The 19,937-nt window shown below is 38.4% G+C and overlaps 1 protein-coding gene across 2 annotated transcripts in view; it reads left to right on the top strand.

Moving 5' to 3' along the window:
* Positions 1–11,626, top strand: part of SNTG1 (syntrophin gamma 1) — a 326,664-nt gene extending 315,038 nt beyond the window's left edge. For both annotated transcript variants that reach the window (XM_059481150.1, XM_059481159.1), the window contains one exon: positions 5,477–11,626. In XM_059481150.1, coding sequence (XP_059337133.1) covers positions 5,477–5,635 — 159 coding nt within the window. In that variant the 3' untranslated portion in view covers positions 5,636–11,626. The remainder of the gene's footprint in view (positions 1–5,476) is intronic.
* The last annotated feature ends 8,311 nt before the right edge of the window (positions 11,627–19,937 follow it).

Raw genomic sequence — 19,937 nt, forward strand, 5'->3', positions numbered from 1 at the left:
CATCTTCTCTGCTGGAATCAGATGGGGTACACCTCTCCGTTAAGGGCAAAAGGATTTTAGCTCATGAACTGGCAGACCTCATTGAGCGAGCTTTAAACTAAGCTTGAAAGGGGAATGGGAACCAGCTGAGCTAACTGGAAGCAGCCCCAAGAATTGTAAACGTAAGATAGGGGTGAACTCAGTTGCCCAGATGAAGTGCATGTATACAAATGCACGCAGTTTGGGCAATAAACAAGAAGAGCTGGAGGCCATGGTACAACTGCAAAGTTATGATGTAGTTGCCATCACGGAAACGTGGTGGGATGACTCATATAACTGGAGTAATACATTGGCTGGATACAGACTCTTCAGAAGAGATAGAAAAGGAAGAAGAGGAGGTGGCGTAGCTCTTTATGTTAAGCAAACCTTCGATGCCATTGAAATTGAAACAAAGGAAGAAGGGGTCGAATGTTTATGGCTAAGAATCAAGGGGAAGGCCAACTACGCCGACATCATATTGGGAGTCTGTTATCGTCCACCTGATCAAGAAGAAGAAGTAGACGATTTATTCTATAAGCAGTTGTGCCACGTTTCAAGAGCATCAACCCTTGTTCTTGTTGGTGACTTTAATCTACCAGATATCTTCTGGGAATTTAACACAGCAGTAAAGAGGCAATCAAGAAAATTCTTAGAAACTATGGAAGATAACTTCTTGTTACAGCTGGTAGATCAACCCACCAGGGAAGGGACTACATTAGACTTGTTATTTACAAACAGGGATGGGCTGGTGGGGGATGTGATGGTTGGAGGTCGTTTAGGGCAGAGTGATCATGAAATAATAGAGTTTTCAATACTTGGCGATATTAGGAGGAGCATGAGTAAAACTCGTACATTGGACTTCCAGAGGGCGGACTTTGGCCTGTTTAACAGATTAATTCAGAGTGTCCCTTGGGAAGCCGCCCTTAAAAACAAAGGAGTTCAGGAAGGGTGGGCTTACTTCAAGGCAGAGATCTTGAAGGCGCAGGAACAAACCATTCCTGTATCCCGAAAGATCAGTCAACGGGCCAAACGTCCAGCCTGGCTGGGTAAGGAGATCTTGGAAGAGCTTAGGAATAAAAAGAGGACGTATCAGAGTTGGAAAAAGGGTCAGGTCTCCAAGGATGTATTCAAGAGGGCTGCTAGAGTTTGCAGGAAAAAAATTAGGGAGGCCAAAGCCCAGTTTGAACTCAGGATAGCGACTGCTGTTAAGGATAACAAAAAATGTTTTTATAAATATATTAATAGTAGGAAAAAAGGTAAGACCAGCCTTTGTTCCTTAATGGACACAGGTGGTAATTTAGTATTTACAGACGAGGAGAAGGCAGAAGTGTTCAATGCCTATTTTACCTCGGTTTTTAATGAGAAGATAACTTGCCCTCAAGACTCCCGTCCGTCTGGACTGGTAGATGGTTTTAGGGAACAGAATGGTCCCCACATTATCCAGGAAGAGGCAGTTATAGAACTATTGAAATGCCTGGACATTCACAAATCTATGGGACCAGACGGGATCCACCCCAGGGTGATGAGAGAGTTGGCGAGTGAGATTGCAAAGCCACTCTCTATCATTTACCAACAGTCATGGATCACTGGTGAGGTTCCGGATGACTGGAAGCTGGCCAATGTGATACCTATTCACAAAAAGGGCGCAAAGGATGACCCTGGCAATTATAGACCAGTCAGTCTGACATCTATACCTGGCAAAATAATGGAACAGTTCATATTACGTGCCATCATGCAAGACTTGCAGGATGGCCAGGGTATCAGACCTAGCCAGCACAGATTTAGGAGGGGTAGATCATGTCTAACTAACCTGATCACTTTTTATGATCAGGTAACCCGGCTAGTGGATGCAGGGAAGGCTGTAGATGTTGTTTTTCTGGATTTCAGAAAGGCCTTCGACACTGTTTCCCATAGCATACTCCTACACAAGCTAGCTGGCCGTGGTCTGGATAGGAATACCCTTTGCTGGGTTCAAAACTGGCTGGATGGCCGGGCCCAAAGAGTGCTGGTGAATGGTGTCACATCTAGCTGGCGACCAGTCACCAGTGGTGTCCCTCAGGGTTCTGTGTTGGGACCAGTTTTGTTCAATATTTTTATTGACGATATGGATGAGGGCTTAGAGTCTTTTATTAGTAGTTTCGCTGATGATACCAAATTGGGTATGAGTGTAGATCAACTAGAGGGGTGTAGGGCTCTGCAGAGAGACTTGGAACGGCTGGACAAATGGACAGAATCAAATGGGATGAACTTCAATAAGTCCAAGTGCCGAGTATTGCACTTTGGCCATAACAATCCCCTGTACCGATACAAGCTGGGGATGGAGTGGCTGGATAGTGCCCAGGTGGAAAGGGACCTGGGGGTGCTGGTTGACAGTCGATTGAATATGAGCCAGCAATGTGCCCAGGTAGCCAAGAGGGCCAATGGCATCCTGGCCAGTATCAGAAATGGTATGGCCAGCAGGAACAGAGAGGTCATTCTTCCCCTGTACTCGGCACTGGTGAGGCCTCACTTGGAGTACTGTATCCAGTTCTGGGCCCCTCACTTTAAGAGGGACATTGAGTTACTTGAGCGTGTCCAGAGGAGAGCAACGAAACTAATAAGGGGCTTGGAACACAAGCCATATGAAGAGCGACTGAGGGAGCTGGGGTTGTTCAGCCTGGAGAAAAGGAGACTAAGGGGTGACCTCATCACTCTCTACAACTTCCTGAAGGGTGGCTGTAGTGAGCTGGGGGTCGGCCTCTTTCTCCGGGCGACAACGGATAGAACAAGAGGACACAGTCTCAAGTTGCGTCAAGCTAGATGTAAGTTAGAAGTAAGAAGGAAATACTTCACAGAAAGAGTGGTCAGAAACTGGAATCATTTACCCAGTGAGGTGGTAGAGGCATCATCCCTTGAAGAATTTAAAAAAAGACTGGATGTGGCACTTGCTGCCATGATCTAGCTGAGCAGTTAGAACATCGGCTGGACTAGATGATCTTATAGGTCTCTTCCAGTCTTGAAAATTCTGTGATTCTGTGATTCTGTGATTTTTTTCCTGTCAGCAGCCCTACATGGAGTCGTATCTGTTTGTTAAGGTTTATTGCGATTAGGCTGATCTGCCTGAAAAGTGTAGTTCCTGATAAAGTCCTGTTCCCATCAATCAGGCTTCTGGGAACTGAGTTGCAGCCATTAATCAGACCCGCTTGTACTTGCCACATACCAGTCAGCCTACTGTGCTTCAAGGTGCTTTAATTTCTGGTTAAAAATGCATGTCTTCATTGGAAATAGTAACTGAGCATTTGCTGATTTCTCAGTGCTGTTCTTTGCAGTCAAGGTAATTTCCATGTTGTGTCATTACAGTTGATAACAGTTATCAAGTTGGAACATCCAGAGGACGTTCTGTTGCCTCACCCATTTCCCTTGATGGTCAGTTGAGCAGTGGAAACTCCTGATGTGTTACTATTGCAGAAAGCTGTGATAACTCTTGGAAATAATTATACTCATGCTCTGTGAAAATTCAGTGTCCAGTAATTATGATAGCAACAACATTATCTAATTGACTTGAACAATTCTCCAACTGCAGCATTTGTTTTAATGTGGTTATCTTGTTGAGACATAGGGGGAATTGCAGTCTTTCTACAGATAATACATGCAATTGATATTAAAAATATTTCACGGTTCCACTGAATATTTATTCCCTTATCTAAAGCTTAGGGTGTGTTTTTGTAGTAGTAAAAAGGTAAAAAAATAAATTAATGAAATGAAGTTAACTGAAAAGCAACTTAATTCCAATGACTCATAGTTGTTATTCTGAAATAGTTTCCATAATTCCTTGTTTCCTCATCTGTGAATGACCATTGTTTTCTTATTTATGATAAATTTTCTTATTTTAAAATTTAAGGGAGGAAAAATCCGCATTGATGGAGTGATAAAATTTCCATCTTCTTTGGGTTTAAAACTGAGAATGTCTCTAAATGGATTAGTCTTTTATATAGACACAGCTGGCAGGTTTGTGAAACTTGGCATAAATTTTTTCTTCTTTATTGAAAATTGGTCATCAGGGGAGTTTAAAGAACCTCATGGGCTGTCATCAGTTTGTTTCTGAGCATGTCTGAAGGACATGTGCTGAGGCTGCAGGAGTCCTGAAGAAAGCTTCACCCATTCAGTACATCACTGGACACTCTGCACATCCAGCTGTCTGCTTTCACGCTGCTGTCCCTCACCCATGAGGGCTTTGTGAATGTCCCCATGTATTCTGTGAAGTAGTGTCTTCCAGGAAATCTCAAGAGGCAGAAAATTGCAGGTTGATTTCCTTTGAGAGATTTAGCAATTTTTGTTGAATTTACAACATTTTCAATATTCTTCTAAACAAATGAGCAAAACCCTGGCACTATACAGCCTGGTAATACCAATGCTAGACAGAACGACAAGTAGACTATACCACAGATAGCAATTATTGGCTTCATGTTGCAATGAAAAAATCCGTATGCGCAGTGAATCAAAGCAGAAATGTAAAATCTGTACTGCTTCCCCTAGACTTATATTGAAGTATTGAAGTATTGAATTACTGAGGTATTGAAGTGCCTCTGTAATTGCTTACAAATACAACAGATGTTTATTGCTTAAATACCAGCTTCAAAAACACATACTGAAAATAATCTAAAAAAATTGATCAGATAAGGTCAATTAGACATAAAGGAGCAAATTTATATGTGCTAAAAAATGTAGTTTTTATTTATTTCGTCTCTGGTGTGGTCCAAAAAAGTCCAGCTAGTCTGCTGAAGAGGCTATAAAGAAATGTAAATAAAAGCAGAAAAATAAGGAATTTTTTATAATATTCCTAATAAATTTAAAACATGGAATATATTCATTTTTTGGCCCAATAACAAATCCAAATTATCACTATGTGATAGTAGCATATTTTGAAAATATATCCTCTCTTTTTTAATATATATTGAAGAATCAGGTAAGAAAATAGCTGTTTAATAGTGTGATTTAGTAGCTGATTAATAGTGTGAAGGAGACATTATGAACAAATGTAATATATGTGGAACTCAGCATTATTAATTTTTGTGGGCACATTGGTTAAATGGTAGTAGTCCAGAGGTGTGCAGACTGTTATAGCACAGCCATAAAGTTTCTATCTAAATTAACCTGCAAAAGTGCCAGATATGCATTAACCTGGGCAAAATAAAAATTATATAGTGTCACTTTCTTTCCCCTTTAGCTAGTAGGATCTCATATTTCTATGAGGCACTTAACACAGAAATTTGTCCATCTTAGCCTCCAAGCAATTATTTACAGAATATTCCATTTTCAATGCCTAAGTCTCTATAATGGAGAATTGTAAGGCACATCAGCGGAATTACATCAAGGTGTTAAAATTATTGTTGTTGTAACAGTGGTTCATTCCTGGTTATATGCTTATGGAGTATTTTTCCATTTCATGTTTAATCTCTTTTTTTTTCTTCACTTCCAGGAGCTGGAGTTTTCTAACCTGTTTGCAGTCCTTCACTGTATCCACTCATTCTTTGCAGCCAAAGTGGCTTGTTTGGACCCTTTGTATGTAGGCAGCCAAGCCACAGCTTCTGCTGCTCCCACAACTTCTGGTACTGGCAAATTAAAGTATTCTACTTGACATCCCCCATGACAGCACTGCCACTTAACAAGGAGACATAAAAATGTATAAATATTCATAAGATTTAGACCTTTGATGAACCATGTATGTGGAAACCAATCCTGGAGGCAAGACATCTTGCAGCATCAGCAGATAAATGGTCACGTGGGATCATAATTTCATCTCGGTTCTGCAAGACATCAGTAAATAATCCTAGTCAAAACCCCAGAATAGGATGGATATGCTTTTAGTTTTATCTATTTGTACTTACATAGTGCTTTAAGCAACAGTGGAAGCAAAGGAATAAATGGCGAAATGAAGCACTTGAGTATTTAATAAAATTTTCAAATCGCTGTAATAATACACAAATAGAATTGTCATTTTCCTCTTTTCAGATGTTTTTTAATGACAATATGCTAAACTCTGAGTATGAACATAATGCCCTATCATTATATTGTAAATGAGACCAAGCATACAGTACATGGTGACAAAGGAGATAAACATGAAAAAACATTTGTGTAAGTACCTCCTCAAATAAGAAAGCACTTTAAGCACTGTTGTACATCCACACTTGTTTTCATACATGGAATCATGCTGCTTTTTCCATTTTGTTCTCTTCATCTAACAGGAACAACAGCAAACATATAGCCATACTGGTCTGATACATTAAAAACAAAACAAAACAAAACAAGCCACAAAAAGAAAAAACACTTTCATGGATAAGTCCCTCTTCTTCAAGTAAAAATAATGGCATATGAATTTAATTTTAATTATAAATTAGTGCAAGTACAAAACATAGTGTGTCATCTGTTTATTTCCTCCTTTTTTTTTGTTAAGAATTAAATACTGTAAATCTAACAGTCTTTGTTCACCAGAGTTTGAAATTGTTTCAGACAATTCACTTAATATATTGTTTCCATGGCTAACCTTGATTTCACATCATAGTTGGAACTTATGTTTCATTTAAACTCTCAACAAATAGACATTTTTCATTATGCTTTAAAAATTATTTTACCCTTTGAATTCTTAATAAGTTATTTAATAAATATATTGGTAGTAAGACAGGAATAAATTGAATAAGATATAAAGAATGCATTGCAGAATGCATAATTTCTTTGTTTTTTAAGACCTTTGCATCATTCTGGATCAAGTACTAGTTTCAGAGTATCATTTAATGATTAAATATAAAGGACTTTAAAATTATTCACTTTGTTTAATTGAAATTTTATAATATAATTTTTGTGCTATGACACACACGAGTGACTCGTGTGGAAAAAAGGTATATATTTTCAGGAGTAGTTTTTGGGGTTTCTATTTATTGTTTTGAAATCAAAACTACCTTTCCCCCCCCCCATTTAGATTTGTTAGAGGCACTTATGAGATAGGACCACCATCTTCCTTGTGTAGCAGAAAGAGTAATTCTATAACATCCATTTCTATGGGTTAAGATGATTAATACTTCAAAAGTGAAGCCAGAGGAGAATTTATCCAAATGGGAGCAATTCAAAATGCAAAGCAAGGACAAAAGATGAATGAAATTAAGGAGCAAATCATGTGTCTGGTTTTTTTGCTTTGCATTAGAAATATTTGGATTTACTTGTGTGAGAGTGACATTGTTTTGTAGCATAGCTGATCTAATTTGATACTAGTTCCAAATAATCTGAAAATATTTGGGAGAGGGGAACTCTTTTATCATTTTCTAAGGTCTTCTGTTACACACGTACTTCCTATTAGTACACCTTCAAGGGCTACACATTTATTTTCTATCCTAAATTCAGTGGAATGATGTAACAATCCAGCTATTAAATGCCACTCTAAGTGGCATCAAAATTCAATCTTTTCATAGACACCATAATGAAATTTTTAATAAATTGTCCCTAACTAAGGGGGTCACATCTGAAGGATAGATAAAGCTACCATGGCTGTCCATAGGATCTTGAGCTTGGACACAAGCCCCAGATATTTTGAATCTAAAGCTATAACAGTTTAAGAGGTTTAACAAAGGTAACTCAGGCACTGCCCTGGTATAGAAAGCATATACAGGAAACACAAATTTTGGCAGAGCATTGACAGTGCTGAAAAGAGAAGCCTAATATCTTTTAATGACAGTTCTCAGTGCTCCCAAATAATCTCCTCCTCTTCAGTGCATTACTGTGGCACTGTCACAACAGTGTGGCCATGTGCTACCACCTCTGCTGCCAATAGCAGAATCTGAAACTGGTCAGCTGCTGGTTGAATATTTTCTCTTCAACTGTTCACGTGATGTGCAGTTGCATCACTGAATCTGAGGGGTGTTTAGGAGTCATGCTTGAATGAGCGTAACATTTACCCAAACCAGCACAAAATATGCCATTGCAAATTTCTGTAGATGAAGGAATAGGAAAGCCCCTCTGAAGATCTCTGTCAAGAATTCTCTTTATAGAACACCTGGATTCATCACTGAGAGTTTTGCAACTGAGCATTAAATACAGAATATTTAAGAAACACATTAGCCTGTAATTTTTTTGTTGTTGTTGTTGTTGTTGCTTTTCTAAGGACGTAAACTGGTGGGGCTTCATCGGTACTTTTATTTTCAAGAAGAAAAGTGCTATTGAGAGAATATAAGATGTCATAGCTTTAACTGCAGGTCAGTGTTGATTTGTAAATGCAGCAGGCATTTGTGCAGTGACCTGACAGAATATTCAGAGGAGACTCTGCATCCAACCTTGCCCTTGTAGAGCAACTTGGTCAGAAATTCAGTCTTTAACCAAAGAGGCAAAATTTTAAATTCTGTGTTATAACTAATCCTGAAATATCAAAATAAAATTTACAAACATATTAAATGGCTGCATTTTGCATTTAAATGCCTACATTTAAAGCATAGTGAACTCCATATGCATATGTCAAAACTCAGGCTTTGCGTTTCAGCCTGTCATTTCACACATAGAGTATAATGAATACAAAAGTGTTTTTTAAGTCAACACAGCCCATTGACAATGAAAAGACAGAATTATAATGAGCCATCAGCTTTTGATAAAAATCTGTATGCAAGTGATAGCAAATATTTTAACAAGAGTAAACAAACCAATCCATAGCATAATACGTAATTTGTTCTCTTTATGTCATGATATTTTCAAGTAAGTTTAATAAAGAAAATTCTTTATAGTACTGTGCCTATTGATGTTATATAGTATGCCAAAAATACGTAATCTTAAGTATACCTAAATGTATTTGGCTTGATTTGGTTTGCTTTATGATGGGAATTTTGGATTGTCTGGTCTTCACAGAATTAATCATATGCTAGGTTATAGTGTTAGCATAATTTTATTATGGAAGTGTTACAAATTTGAATACATTTATTCTTGATTTCATTAGTAAATGAATATGCTTCGTTTTCTAAATCTTTTTAAAAATAACAGTTACAGATTTTCAGAAGAGCTTTGCATTCCAGTAACACAAAGGCGCCTTTGAAATAAAAATCAGCATATATTTAGCTGTTGGCCATTTTATCATGTTAATTAAGTACATCAAGAACTTAGTGGAGAAGAGCTAGTTGTAAGAGGGCTATTTTTTTAAACCAGTCATTTAAAGTTTGATCTATTAAACTACAATTATTAAGAATGCGAACCGATAATATACAGTATCAATATGCTTTGAGAAAAGAATAATGGAAAATCTTGTTTTCTAAATTAGTTCTTGATTCCACAAAATTATATTTATTTATTTTAAATGCAGAGACTTATCAGAACACCTCAAAGTGCATGATTAAACCTGTCATTGTCAACACTGCAGCCCGTTACTTTAAATTTGATTTGTTTTATTCAATGCCTTAAGATGTTTCTTGTATCAGCCAAAATGTTAAAAAAGGCTTGAGGTCTTGAGAATGTACAACTGTTCCCTTAGAAATTCAGATCAGTTTTCATTCTTTCTTGGCAGTTCCAAGAAAGCTTTTGGAAATTTTATTAAGATTGAAAACACTGAGCCCTACATTTAACTTTCTATTTCTTTATGTGGTTGTTTGGTCTCTGAAAGAGTCTAGTGTCTGAAAAAAAGTTAAAGTTGATTTTAAAAAGTTCTGTCTCAGGCAGTTATGAGTCTGAGCTTAAAGCTCACACCTCTGACTGGTTCAGTATTATGGGAAACATGAAAGACTCACTTAAGATCCCAGAATTTAAGTACCTGTCTTAGATGCCTGAGGTTGAACCTCAGGCACTTCAAAAGGGAATTGCAAGGTGGGAATATAGCTTAAGATCTCTGAAGGTGCACGTGTATGTGTCTCTCTTTCTCTTTGTTTCTCTAAGGAACTAGAGGTGCTTCTATTTTAGTGTTTTCATTTTATCAGGAATATGCTTTTTAAGCCAGGCTCCTGCCTACAGCCACTCATGCAATTTTTCTTATCACAGAGCAGTCATCAAGCACATGAGCTGTTTCTTTCAAGATGACACTAAGCAAGCATCCCAGTTTCACGTCCTGGTGGGCTTTCAGACCACGCAGCCCAACTGAAATGAGTCCAGAGGAAAAATCCCTCTGAGATGCTACCAGCGAGAGTGTCAGGTCCTGGTGCCAGGCTTTTCTGGGGCTGTGGCAGCTGCTGCTCATGCACCATGGAGAAAAAGCTGAAAAAGCTAAAAAAAGCTTGAAAAAGCTGAAAAAGCTAAAAAAGCTTAAAAAAGCTGAGCTTCACAGTGTAGCCCCCTGGAGCTCAGTGCCTGGAAGGGGATGCTGTGCTGCAGCAAGGGGCAGAATGAAGCTGAAAAAGGCTGACACTGCCCAGACAGGTGATTCTGCATCACTTTTTCCCTCACCACACCAGTATTGGCTGCAAGCAGGCTGCACCATGCTGGTCAGCCCTCTGCCCCTGCTGCATCTTCCTCCCCATCTGCCACAAACACAGCCCTGAGTATTGGCTCTGGGGTCCCCAAGCACCCTTCCATGTTCCCTCACTCCGGTTGCTCAGACAGATGCCAAACTGTTTTTAGCTGCATAATGGAGCCTCTAACCTTGCACAGGGCCAGGGGACAGAGTTAAGGTTTATGGCAAGAGCATAATGGCAAGAGCTTGAGTGTGTGATTAACTTTCAGGTTATAGCAAATAAAGTCTTATCTGTGCTTAAGTGCTTTCCTGACTTGGAGGGATATTAAGTGGAATTACTTTATTTTCCTGGAATAAGTTCTAAAATATCAACACATCTCTACTTGCTTGGCTCCATTTTCAGGAAGTTTAGCAGAGGCAGTGGCTCATATCCTCTTAAAACCATAAAGAAAAAAACATTGGAATGCTGGAAAAAAACACCTCTTGTTCAGATTCTCTATATTATTACAGTACATTGCATAATCTATTGAAATATATTGAACAATGTGCAAACAAATGCTTTCATTTGCATTTCCTTGTCAGTTTTCGCCATGCTGTACATGCCTTCCACTTTCAAAAACTTTCTCCACAGGAATCCCAGCTATCTGATACAGAAATCTTTTGCTATTCAGTATATACTAATATATAATGCTGTGTGTGTATGTGTGGGTGTGTGTGTGTGTATGTATGGGGGTGTGTGTCTATATATTAGTATATACTAATGGAATATATTCAGTATATATTAGTGAAATTTACATATAAGGCACAACTGTGAAACAGAAGCATACATCCATGAAGCTTTATATTTAAAAACCTACAATACTATAAAGAAACATATGTATATTAGTTGAAGAAATGGCTATTTTTGCAGGGTATGCACAATCTGGATATATGATAATAAATTGATAAACATTAACAGATTTATTATTTCATACCTCCAGGAACTTAAAGATTTTTTTAATTATTCTTATCCCTTTAGCATATTTGCAATATATGTCATAAATTTTAATTTGTTATGGATTAAAATGACTGAAAAAATGTAATAGAAAGTCCTATATATTTTATAAATATTAAAAAAATAAGAAAAGCTATTCAAATTATTTATTTCATTTTTAGTTAAGGTTTTGTGATTGTTTGTAATATGTATTTGTGACAAGCATAAGTCACCTAGTTGTTTAAGCTCATTAATGTACCACTAATAAAATGCTATCTTCTGTTTTGTTTTTGTTATGCTTCTTTTTGTAATGGAACATAGCAGAAAAAATAGAAAATAAATACTTTTTTAACTAATATTTTGCATTCAGTCATACAGTGTATGAGTTTTATATTGTTGAAAGCCAAGCCTGGGAAATCAAGAAAGTATTTGAAGAACCTGGGGTGGTAAAATTATTTTCCAAAAAGTGTTTATTTAATAGAAATAATGACCATTCCTTACTTGTATGATTGTGACGATGTTCACAGGGGTCTTATGTTGAGGCAAGAGATGAGCATCTGGCTCCATGTTTCAGGCTTGATTTATTATTTTATCATATATATTACATTAAAACTACACTAAAAGAATAGAAGAAAAGGTTCTCATCAGAATGCTAGCTAAGAATAGAAAAGAAAGAATGACAACAAAGGCAGCTGTCTTGGACTCTCTGTCCGAGCCAGCTGGGCTGTGATTGGCCATTAATTACAAACATCCAAGATGGGCCAATCCCAGACCCACCTGTTGCATTCCACAGCAGCAGATAACCATTGTTCACATTTTGTTCCTGAGGCCTCTCAGATTCTCAGGAGGAAAAATCCTAAGGAAAGGATTTTTCATTAAAAGATGTCTGCGATGGTATGACCATTTCTACAAGGCCTGTCACCCACTTAATGCCTGGCTAGGGCTTTGGAAATATCCCACTCTCCCCTGGCTATGAAGCTCAACTATCACCCAGCCACCAGATTATTTTACCATTGACAGTAAAGTGCTTAGTTGGTTGGAATTAACCTAGGCCCAATATTGCTCTGCCTGAAGTTATTTTGGTATATCTTTGAAACCAAATAGTTTTCAAATGGTCCTGCAACTACTAGAGCAAAAACAATCTTGATGAGTTTATTTTTTTTTTTTCTGACTGAGGGAAGAGATGCTGGAAGATGGGGAGTCCCTGCTTTTATGCAGGCACATTTGTACCTTTTTGTCAATTTAGGGTGGGAGTCTGCAGTGCATATCTCACATGCACATTTTTCATGCCTTTTTTGTGCTCCAAGTGTGGGAATGCCAGGTAAGCTCCCTTACAACAGTGCTGCTGTTACCTGTCTCTCTCAGCCCTTCCAAAAGCACTTCCCAAGGCTTTCTCCAGAGGCTGGGGTTGCCTTCCTCAGCCCTCTACCCAAGGGAATCTTCTTTGGTGGCCCCAGCCCTTTCAGCGTCTTGAAGAGAAGGACAAAAATATGAGCTAGTTTTAAGTGTGATTAATACCTTGTGTTAAAAAATGTCTCAGTCCACATTCCCTGAAGTGATTAGGCTGTTGTGAATCAGCAAACATCCATAGCTCTGCCAGATCAGTTAGCTTCCTCTGTCTAAAATTTGGGTTTATACCTCATTTAAGTGAAAGGCCAGAAAAAAATGAGGGGAGTGAGGTCTTTTAAAAAAGAGGTGAAGAGAAACTTAGAATATTACAGTTTGGAATACCTTGATAGTACATATATTCCAAATGTACAAGAATTCTCTTATAGCCACCATTTTCATTTGCACATTAAGTATGAACTATATTTTGTATTAAGAGCATGAACTCACATAGGACTGAAAGGTTTGTTTCTTCTGGAAATACTTATCTTCTTCTGAATTATCTTCTTGTCTTCTTCTGAATTATCTTCTAAATTATCTTAAAAGATAAGTTACATCTTCCCCACGTGTTTTGGCCTCAAATGAAAGCTCTTGTAATCAAAATTTCCTAAGATATAGTCCTTGAATAAGACTCTTTCATTTCATGTTTATTTTGTTCCACAGCTAGTATGCTTTTACTCCAAGCCCTACAAAAATTTATTCTTGCAACATTTGAAATTATGATCTATTTACTTGTGCATCTGACCAATAACAGTTGAAAAAGTATAATATTTATGTCTTTTCAATGATAAATTTTAGTTGTCTGATGTTTCTTTTTCATTTTTTGGACAGAAGTTATTACATTTACCTATCAAGTAGTAGGGTTTTTTTTAAGTATTCTTAAAACACAGTCCCCTTTATAAATTGAAAATTATATCCTTTTAATTTTCTAACCAGAAGCAAAATCATTTATTCTCTGTAGTGCTATGGTTGTTCTTGCTATATATTTTTTCAGAAAAGTGGAGGATTTCACTCCTCATTTGGCATTTGTTGGCCATTTGCTTTGTGTACTTTGCATGCACACTCTTCTCACCACTTTGAGCAGAATTTCTTCCCATCCCTTTCTTCTTTGTCATGTACAGCACAGATTTCAACCAGACCTGGCTCAGGACTCCTTAATACTGTGAGAGCAAAATTTTGCTAGCCTAAAATGCTTGCTCGCCAGTCTGGAGATGATTTAAAACTTGAGGCCATAAGTGAAGATTTATTCTTTTTCCTAAAGTACACAGCATAAAAGGAGCTCCAGCTGGAAGAGGTTGTGTGGAAACACTGCCACTCCATATTCCCTGACTTGGCCTTGCAGGATTGTGAGCAAAGAAGGTACTAGTGTTTTTGTTTTTCTGGATTACATAAGGTACAACCTGAAAGAACTTTTTTTTTTCTTCAGGATGGAGGATAAGAAAGATTTTTATGAGATGCTGAGATTGTCATGTGAAGCTCTATCTAGAAAAAGAGACTTTTAAAAAAGAGGGTTTTTTTTAAAAAAGGCTCCACCAAGTACCATGACCTGCAATGAAGTGACCAGTTCTGAGACCAGTTTCAGTGAAAGTTCTTATGCTGACAGATCCAAACTCTCACCTTTCTTCTTTGAACAGATACAAAATCCTTTTAGCTAGATGTCTTTATTCTTTTTCTCATTTTGTTTCAAGAGTCCAGAGAGGGAAGACAAAAGGTCTCAGAAATGTCAAACCCCTTAACTGAGGCAAAGAAGCGAGATAGTGGTCTTTGCACTGCAGTTCCACCAAGTGCAGCAAAGGGTGCTACTGGGGCAAGATCACAAACAATTTAGGTTCTCTTCACACCAGAAGACAAATATTTGAAAGAAGTGTCAATCTGAGGCCTTTCAAAATTTCACAAGAATCAGGAGCTCAGGCTGTACTTAGCATGGAAGCACAAAAGTAAAATGAGAACTCATGTCTGGGTGCTTCATGCAGCTGCAAGCAGTTCCACATGGGCACACACAGCTCTCTCCCCTGAGAGGAAGTCTGAGAGCCCCAGTGGTGGTGCAGTATTAGGGAGATCTGAGCTCTGTGAGAAAATTAGGGCAATCTTGTGACGACTACAAACGGCCAAGGGGCTCATCAGATGGCAGGAAAGTGTTCAGAGGAATATAAATTTAGGAAGTGCTGCCTGAGCTGCTGAATCTTATCCAGTTTCCTCAGGCAGCAATGTCATATAGCCCTTTCACAAATATTTAAACCTAATCTTAAAAGTAATTAGGCTTTTTGGCCCTCTTCCTCTTGTTGGAAAGCCTTCAGGATCTCACTGCTCTGATGGTTTGAAACTGTCTTCCAATTTCCAGCCTAAACCTATTTGTGACTAGTTTATATCTATATGACTTCATGCCAGTTTCATCCCCTAATTTAATTTTTTTTCCAGGCCTAGTATCATTCCCCCATCTCCCCTCCTCTTCTTGATATATTTATAGCAAGCAATCATATGCCCTGACAGCTTTCATTGTGCCTGAATGCACAAACCAAGTTCATACCGAAGATGTCGATGCAGTGCAGTGAAATTTGGTGCAGAGAATCCTGAGCTATTGCTGACTCCAGCTGATCTGTCTACCTGTTGTGCTGCAGCAAGACCAGCTCAGGGCCAGAAGCAGTTCATCCACTTTAATGCACTTTGAGATAATAAATACAGCCCATCAGCACCATGCTGTGATGTACTGCCTCTAGAGCAGATAAAGTCCATGGCAACTCAGGGCTTTCAGCACTGCTCTTCATTGCTCAGTGCAGACATTCGCTAATCAGGCTCAATGGCTTGTTTCCACACCATCCTAATGGGATGCAGGCTTACCCTAAATCTCTTCCAAATTCTACCTTTTTCCCAGACTGTGACTACTCCTGCACCTTATGCCATGTCCAGATATGATCTCCCTTATGTCCTGCCCTATGGCCATGATATTTGTCACTGTCTGCAAGGACTGTGACTGGTAGCATGAGTTATTTCTGTGACTACATCACACTGGTGACTCACAGGCATCCTGTGCAAAGCTAGTATATCATGGAGCCACTTGCTCTTCCAGTCTTGTGATCAGCTCTCAGCTCATCACCAATGAGGATGGGGTATGGGAACAGGTCCATTTATCACCCAGAACATAAACTTTCTTTTTCCCCCCCCTGCATTATGGGGATGGGGAGGGATAGAGAGATGAGCCATCATTTTAAGATTTAGCTTTCTGTAAGACAGCTCCAAAGGGGGCCAGGGTAAAGATGCATATTTGGATGCAAATTCTTTTTCTTATAGGCAGGTTAGAGGATGTATATGCCAGTTCTACCCTTTCCACATCTTTTGACTTCCAGCCATGACTAAATACAAGAAAATAAAAAGCCCTGAAAAGGGCAAAGGAGAAAGAATGAAAGGCACATAGGAAACCTTTTCTTTATGGTTTACCAGAGGTAAAATATCTCTAGCATTTATCAAGTCTTGTTCCATCTTTGTAATCAGACAGTTTATTTCTGAGGGATTTTTTTTTGACCCCATGCAGTTGAATTATATTTCAGCAGCCTTGGTTGGGACAGAACTCCGATGACAAAATCAACACTATATTCTATATACTTGCTTTTGTTTGATCAGAGAAATGACATTTTTCAAAGCCCATTCCCATTTTATGTGAGCAGATCTTTTTGAACACAGATAACTCTATAAGGAATTTTAACTCTTCAGTGGGAAGGGAATTTTTTTTTGCTGTTCTGTTTTCTTTTTAAATATGAACAGGTGAAACTCAATGAATCAATGTCATTTCCTTTTTTTTTTTTTTCTGTGTATAAATAATTTCCTTTTTTTGTTTTTCCCTGTGTATAAATTATTTATTTTGGCTGCTCTGTGATCAGCTTCAATTACTTTTACAAAGAGATGTGCAAATTAGTACAAAATTAAAAAAAAATTATTTGCAAATATCAACTTCAGCTGGGGTCAGGGAGTTATCTAAGTTATTGAAAGCTTGTGCAAAACAACATTTGTTTTAATGAACAGAAACATTATATTTTAAGTCTATACATATATTCAGTGCTAGCTTTAAACCATGAGTTATGAGTTGTTTCTATAGGAAAAAACCCAAACTCCTGATACATAAATTGTCCGACTGCCTCATAGTAAATGCATAAATTTGGCTAAACTTAAATCAAACACAGTGTGGTGGCTGTACTGCAGAGAAGATGGATGACTGTTTAAAGTGGTCTTTTACCCCTTGCCAGTTGGCTGCTGAGAGGATTTTCAGCTGAGCCCGCGAGCAGGCTCATGAGAAGTCTGTGGTCCACAGGTTCAAGCTGCTCAGAGGAAGGCAGGCCTGTTACTCTGTCCTTCACAAAAAGACCCGTGTTAATCTGATCCTTTCTAATCTCAGTGAGGGAGACTTCTGTCTTCTCTTCCATTATTTGATGAGAAAAAATCACTGGCCTCACAGCACTGAGTAAAGATGAGAAAAAAAACAGTGTCATGCTAGTCCAGGAGGACATCTTTTCTGAACTCCAATGCTCCAGATGAGAGGATTAATAAATAAAAGAGTATAATATCTTTTTTTTCCTAATTGTTATTTTTATGATTCCCCAGCTTTATGATAGATAGTGATAACCCTGGGGTTAGAAGCATTGGCGGTCTTCATTCAATTGATGCATGAGAGGAGCAGAAGAGGGTATTTTTATAAATTCTTTGCTAAGCTTTAATACTGTGATTCCAGTCTCTGTGACTTGAATAAAGTATTCTGTGTTTTATTATAAGGCAAAGATTTTAATTAGAATAATTTTATTTATTGTATTGATATAATGATTCTTCTATATTTTTTCCTCATGTATCTGTCCGTTCCCAATTCTGTTCTACCACAATTTTTATGAGATGCCTTCAGTAGTTCCAGGATTTTCATTCACTTTTTTGAAAAGATGCTACATTCAGTTTAGATTGGTTTAATTACACATTGTAATATTATGAATAGTGCTTAAGAAAGGAAGGGGAGGAGGCAAGGGAGAAGATAGAGTGTGTTTCAGTACAAACAGATAAAATTATTGATGCTTTCTGTAAAATTATAAATCATAATTCTTGATTTTTTAAAATTTATACAATATATAAAGGTATTGTTGATGGGACTGCATTTTCCTTTATGAGTTCTGATACTTTTTGTATGTGCTAAGTAAATTTTTCCCTAAGGTTACATGCATTTATCTAGGTTGAATAAACCCTGCAAAGTATTGACTTCAATGTGAAGTTTGCTGAGACCAAATCAAGCTGCAAAATTATTGTTATTCACCTTACTTCTAATGCTTGCTTTTTTTCAGTTATTAAATCTTGTGTGAACATGTAATCAGAGAAACGTATGTGAGTTGTAAAAGGAAGTTTGAGTTGCTCTAACCCAAAAGCTGTGTGCTTTCTTAGGTTTTGCTGAATTCCAGTACTGAATGGCCAGATGAAAATCTTAAATTCCTTAAGAAAAAATGCTGCAAATCTCATGCTTTCAGAATCTCTCCAGGCAACGTCTCTGGTTTCTGTGTGCTCCCTCAAATAGTCTCTGGGCCCTGGTACTTAAGGTATGATATTTTAATGAAAGAATGACAGGGTAGGAGCACAGGTAGTGTTCTGCTCAGTCCCATTGGTGGCGGAAGAAAATGATGAAAGAAACAGAAGAATCCGTATCATCAACAAGTGGCTTAAGGGTTGGTGTCACAGGCAAAATTTTGGATTCTTTGATCATGGCGAAACTTTTACAGCATCTTCTCTGCTGGAACCAGATGGGGTACATCTCTCTGTTAAGGGCAAAAGGATTTTAGCTCATGAACTGGCAGACCTCATTGAGAGAGCTTTAAACTAGGTTTGAAGGGGGAAGGGGAACCAGCTGAGCTATCTGGAAACAGTCCCAAGAATTGCAAGGCTAAGATAGGGGTGAACTCAGTTGCCCAGATGAGGTGCATGTATACCAATGCATGCAGTTTGGGCAACAAACAAGAAGAGATGGAGGCCATGGTGCAACTGCAGAGCTCTGATGTAGTTGCCATCACGGAAACATGGTGGGACGACTCACATAACTGGAGTACTACACTGGATGGATACAAGCTCTTCAGAAGAGATAGGAAAGGAAGAAGAGGAGGTGGGGTAGCCCTTTATATTAAGCAAACTTTTGATGCCATCGAAATTCAAACAAAGGAAGAAGGAGTTGAATGTCTATGGATAAGAATTAAGGGGAAGGCCAACAAGGCTGACACCATACTGGGAGTCTGTTATCGTCGACCTGATCAGGAAGAAGAAGTACATGACTTATTTTATAAGCAGTTAGGCAATGTTTCAAGATCATCAGCCCTTGTTCTTGTAGGTGACTTCAACCTACCAGACATCTGCTGGGAACTTAATACTGCAGTAAAGAGGCAGTCTAGGAAATTCTTAGAATGTATGGAGGACAACTTTTTGTTCCAGCTGGTGGATGAACCCACCAGGGGAGGGACTATGTTAGATCTGCTATTTACAAATAGAGATGGGCTGGTGGGAGATGCGGTGGTTGGAGGTCGTTTGGGGCAGAGTGATCATGAAATAATAGAGTTCTCAATACTTGGTGAAGTCAGGAAGAGCACCAGTAAAACTCTTGCACTGGACTTCCAGAGGGCAGACTTTGGTTTGTTCAGGAGACTTATTCAGAGTGTCCCTTGGGAAGCAGCCCTTAAAAACAAAGGAGTTCAGGAAGGGTGGGCTTACTTCAAAACAGAGATCTTGAGGGCGCAGGAACAGACCATCCCTGTGTCCCGAAAGATCAGTCAACGGGGTAAATGTCCAGCCTGGCTGGGAAAGGAGGTCTTGGAGGAACTTAGGAATAAAAAGAGGATGTATCAGCGTTGGAAGAAGGGTCAGGTCTCTAAGGAAGTATTCAAGAGGGCTGCTAGAGTATGCAGAAAAAAATTAGGGAGGCCAAAGCTCAGTTTGAACTCAGAATGGCTACTACTGTCAAGGATAATAAAAAATGTTTTTATAAATATATTAATGGTAGGAAGAAAGGTAAGACCAGCCTTTGTTCTTTATTGGACAAAGATGGGAAGTTAGTATTTGCAGATGAGGAGAAGGCAGAAGTGTTTAATGCCTATTTTGCCTCAGTTTTTAATGGGAAGATGACTTGCCCTCAAGACACCCGCCCGTCTGGGCTGGTTGATGCTGTCA

Source organism: Ammospiza nelsoni, chromosome 1 (assembly GCF_027579445.1).
Source record: "Ammospiza nelsoni isolate bAmmNel1 chromosome 1, bAmmNel1.pri, whole genome shotgun sequence".
NCBI lineage: Eukaryota > Metazoa > Chordata > Aves > Passeriformes > Passerellidae > Ammospiza > Ammospiza nelsoni.